General features: G+C 40.5%; 1 protein-coding gene across 4 annotated transcripts in view; it reads right to left on the bottom strand.

The window, feature by feature from the left end:
- Positions 1–3575, bottom strand: part of LOC109953103 (aryl hydrocarbon receptor nuclear translocator 2-like) — a 67022-nt gene that overhangs the window by 41742 nt on the left and 21705 nt on the right. For 3 of the 4 annotated variants that reach the window (XM_020588500.1, XM_020588499.1, XM_020588501.1), the window contains one exon: positions 1478–1691. In XM_020588500.1, coding sequence (XP_020444156.1) covers positions 1478–1691 — 214 coding nt within the window. Of the gene's footprint in view, positions 1–1477; positions 1692–2664; positions 2713–3575 lie in introns of all 4 variants that reach the window. The other variant, XM_020588502.1, reaches the window with a different exon arrangement.

A 3575-nucleotide genomic window follows, 5' to 3' on the forward strand; every position in this document is an offset into this window, starting at 1 on the left:
ATATATATATATATATACACAATTTCTATTCTGAGCTCGTATTCTACCATCATTCTAGAATAAGTCTTGCTTTTCATGTAGGGTTGCAATGGCAAGAGATCTTCATGGTATGATAACCGTCTCAGAATACCAGAGTCACAGTTTCATGGTATCATAGTACACAGTATTACACAGCTAATATTATTATGATCCGCTATAATGACCCACAGGGGGGGGAGTTAAAGAAACACTTTCTTTAATTGCTACTGACAGTTGGTTAGCTGGATCTGGAAGTGTATTTGCAGAGCCATCTTGACTCTAAAAAAATTAACAGGATTATAATAATAAAAGTAATTAAAGTGTTAGCTGGCATGTTAGCACCAGTGGTGGAGGTATTTACATCCTTTACTTACATAAAAGTACTAAGACCCTAACACCACACTGTAAAAGTCCTGCATTGAAAAAGTAAAAGTAAATATTATCACATAAATGTACTTTAAGTGGAAGTGCTCAATGCAGAATAATGCCTCCTGTGACTGTTAGACTATCATATATTATATGATTACTAGCCATGCACTGATGTAAAAGTAGGATTTTACTGTTGCGGTAGGTTGATGTGGAGCTCTGTGAACTATTTTGTATCCATGCACAACAACTGGTTATTGACTGACCGGTTTGAAAAGATTCTGAAATGTGAGAAATGGTGTCACAACGCTGTGAACGTCTATCAGGAGTGTGACAGCACAGCCAGACTGATCCTGTCTGTGCCTCAACTCACACTCATGTTAGCCACGAATGTTTGTGTGTCATTCATTCATTCATTCATTTTCTACCACTTAGTCCCTGAACGGGGTCACAGGGGGGCCGGAGCCAATCCCAGCCTGCAATCGGGCGAAGGCAGGGTACACCCTGGACAGGTTGCCAATCCATCGCAGAGCTAACACATAGACGACCAACCACACACGCGCACACACACTCCTATGGGCAATTTAGAGACGCCAATCAATATAAACTGCATGTCTTTGGACTGTGGGAGGAAGCCGGAGTACCCGGAGAGAACCACGCAAGCACGGGGAGAACATGCAAACTCCACACAGAAAGGTCCTCACCTTCTCGCTGTGAGGCAACGGTGCTAACCACTGCGCCACCGTGCTGCCTGTGTTTGTGTGTGACTTTCTTTTTTTGTTTTTGGGATATCCAAAGTAATTCTGTTGATCACCGCTGTGAGTCAATGAGAAAAAGTGCAGTGAAAATGTTTTATATTTTTATATTAATAACAAAAGGACAACCCCCAGTGCAATACCTGTAATTATTACTGTATATACTGTATATCTGGAAAAAAGCACAACGCAAACTTTGTGTTCCTATATTAGCCAAATTCAATTCAGCCAATATATTAGCCGATTACCCGAGCCAAATTCCTCATAAGCCCAACATAAAGCTGATTCTGACATTTATACAGTATGTCCTCTACAATACTCTGGGTCTCTGACAGTACCTGTTCAGTGAGAAAAGAGGGCTTATAGGCCCCATCAGTGGAAGTGTTGCCAGTGCCCCTCATAGATTTCATATGGGACACAGCCATTCGCAGGATGGTCAGCTTATCAGGCTTTCGGGCCAGGGCGCTACAGGTAGGGACCATGTCTGACAGCTCAGTGATGTACTGTGTCATTTTGTTGCGTCGGCGGCGCTCAATTTCACTGTGGTTCTCTCTGAAATAAAGAAAAGTGCAGTTAGATGTTTGGGAGAATACAGACAGGTATCTAGTAATAGGCTGTTGATCACTAACCAGCCTTGCTTGAACACTAACAGCTAAGATGCATCTGATCAGTACTTTTTCTTCAATGTCTCTCCAGTATATTGGCTATGCTTTGCAACAGGCTTTGTCAGTGCCCCTAACCAACCTGTGATTTGTCTTAGTCTAAAGTAAAGTGCTAGATGAATGATTTTATCCTTACATCTTACTCTACGTGTATTGTCTAGAATCTACAATAAGTTGGTCATGATAAGCATTTTGGAAGAACAACTGATACTGTGTAGTTGAATAAAATTGCCTGTCAACAACATGTGAACATTGCTTATTTTTAGATTATTTCTGGGTTGGCGTTTTCCCTTCAGAGGGACTGGTTACAACAATGCGAGTCTGCCAGCAAGGTCTTTTATGAGAAATTTTCTTTGAGAAGACAGAAGGTACACACAAGGTTTTGCCCAAAACAAAGGGCTTTTAAAGGCTCCTAGACCTGCTAGAACCTGCATTTGTGACTCTGTATTTCACTGAGATATGAAGCAAAAACATTTTTGTCCCAGCATCTAAATTTTTTTGAAAATTTCATGCCAAATGTAGATAAAATAAAAGCCTAAAAGTATGTTTCTGATCAAATGCTATTCTTATCACAGGTCTTCTAGTGGCTCCATGAGGCAGGATGCAGCAGGCTTAGCTACAGGGTTCATAGCTGTCGTTTTCTCCACAGACATTTTCTGTGAATGTTCTCCATTCTCTCATCTACTGTATCTTCATTTTATGCCAAAAGATAATCCAGTGAGTTGAGCCGACTCAACCAACCCCACTGTGCCTTTGATATATTGGAAAGCAGGTCAGAACAGGTGTGAAGCGTGCAGGTTGTACAGCCTGCAGATCCCTGAGCCAGTGGAAAATCCTCTGTGGTCCCAGGTGGCTAGGCCTACCTGGCGTATCTCTCCTTATCCCCACCAGGAACCTGATCATTGTCATACCTACAGAGAAGACAGGACATTGTATGTAACTAAATTTATAGATAAACAGATGAAAACATTACGTAGCAGCTTCATTATACATATTCGTCACATGCAATGGCTGTCATACATGACAGTAGATGGTTCAACGTTTGATGGTAACAATATGGCAAAAAAGGGTGCCAATGGCTGGTGAAACTGGCGTAGTGATAAAAGTATCCTGTTCTACTCTGTGGAAGGGCAGGAAATAAAACTAGAAATGTAAAAATGTTTTTCTTGCACTCTAGCATTTATTTTCAGAGTTGTGACTTTCTTTCATACAGGTTATATTAACTACCAAACTGAACTGTTGACATCTTAGGACAGCTCCTAAAATAACATTAATGGGTACTGCTTCACAACAGCAAAGTGGGTATGACAGCAATGTAGGAGGGTCAGACAACCACACTAGTTTAAAACCAAGCACTTGAGTTTACCTATCTTCCACATTTAAGTGAAGGATTATAGTGTAATGGACATAACACATACAGTGGGTACAGAAAGTATTCAGACCCCCTTAAATTTTCCACTCTTTGTTATATTGCAGCCATATGCTAAAATCATTTAAGTTCATTTTTCTCCTCATTAATGTACACACAGCACCCCATATTGACAGAAAAACACAGAATTTTTGACATTTTTGCAGATTTATTAAAAAAGAAAAACTGAAATATCACATGGTCATAAGTATTCAGACCCTTCGCTGTGACACTCATATATTTAACTTAGGCTCTGTCCATTTCATCTGATCATCCCTGAGATGGTTCTACACCTTCATTTGAGTCCAGCGGTGTTTGATTATACTGATTGGACGTGATTAGGAAAGCCACACACCTGTCTATACA

This window comes from Monopterus albus, unplaced genomic scaffold, assembly GCF_001952655.1.
Source record: "Monopterus albus unplaced genomic scaffold, M_albus_1.0 scaffold545.1, whole genome shotgun sequence".
Taxonomy (NCBI): Eukaryota; Metazoa; Chordata; class Actinopteri; order Synbranchiformes; family Synbranchidae; genus Monopterus; species Monopterus albus.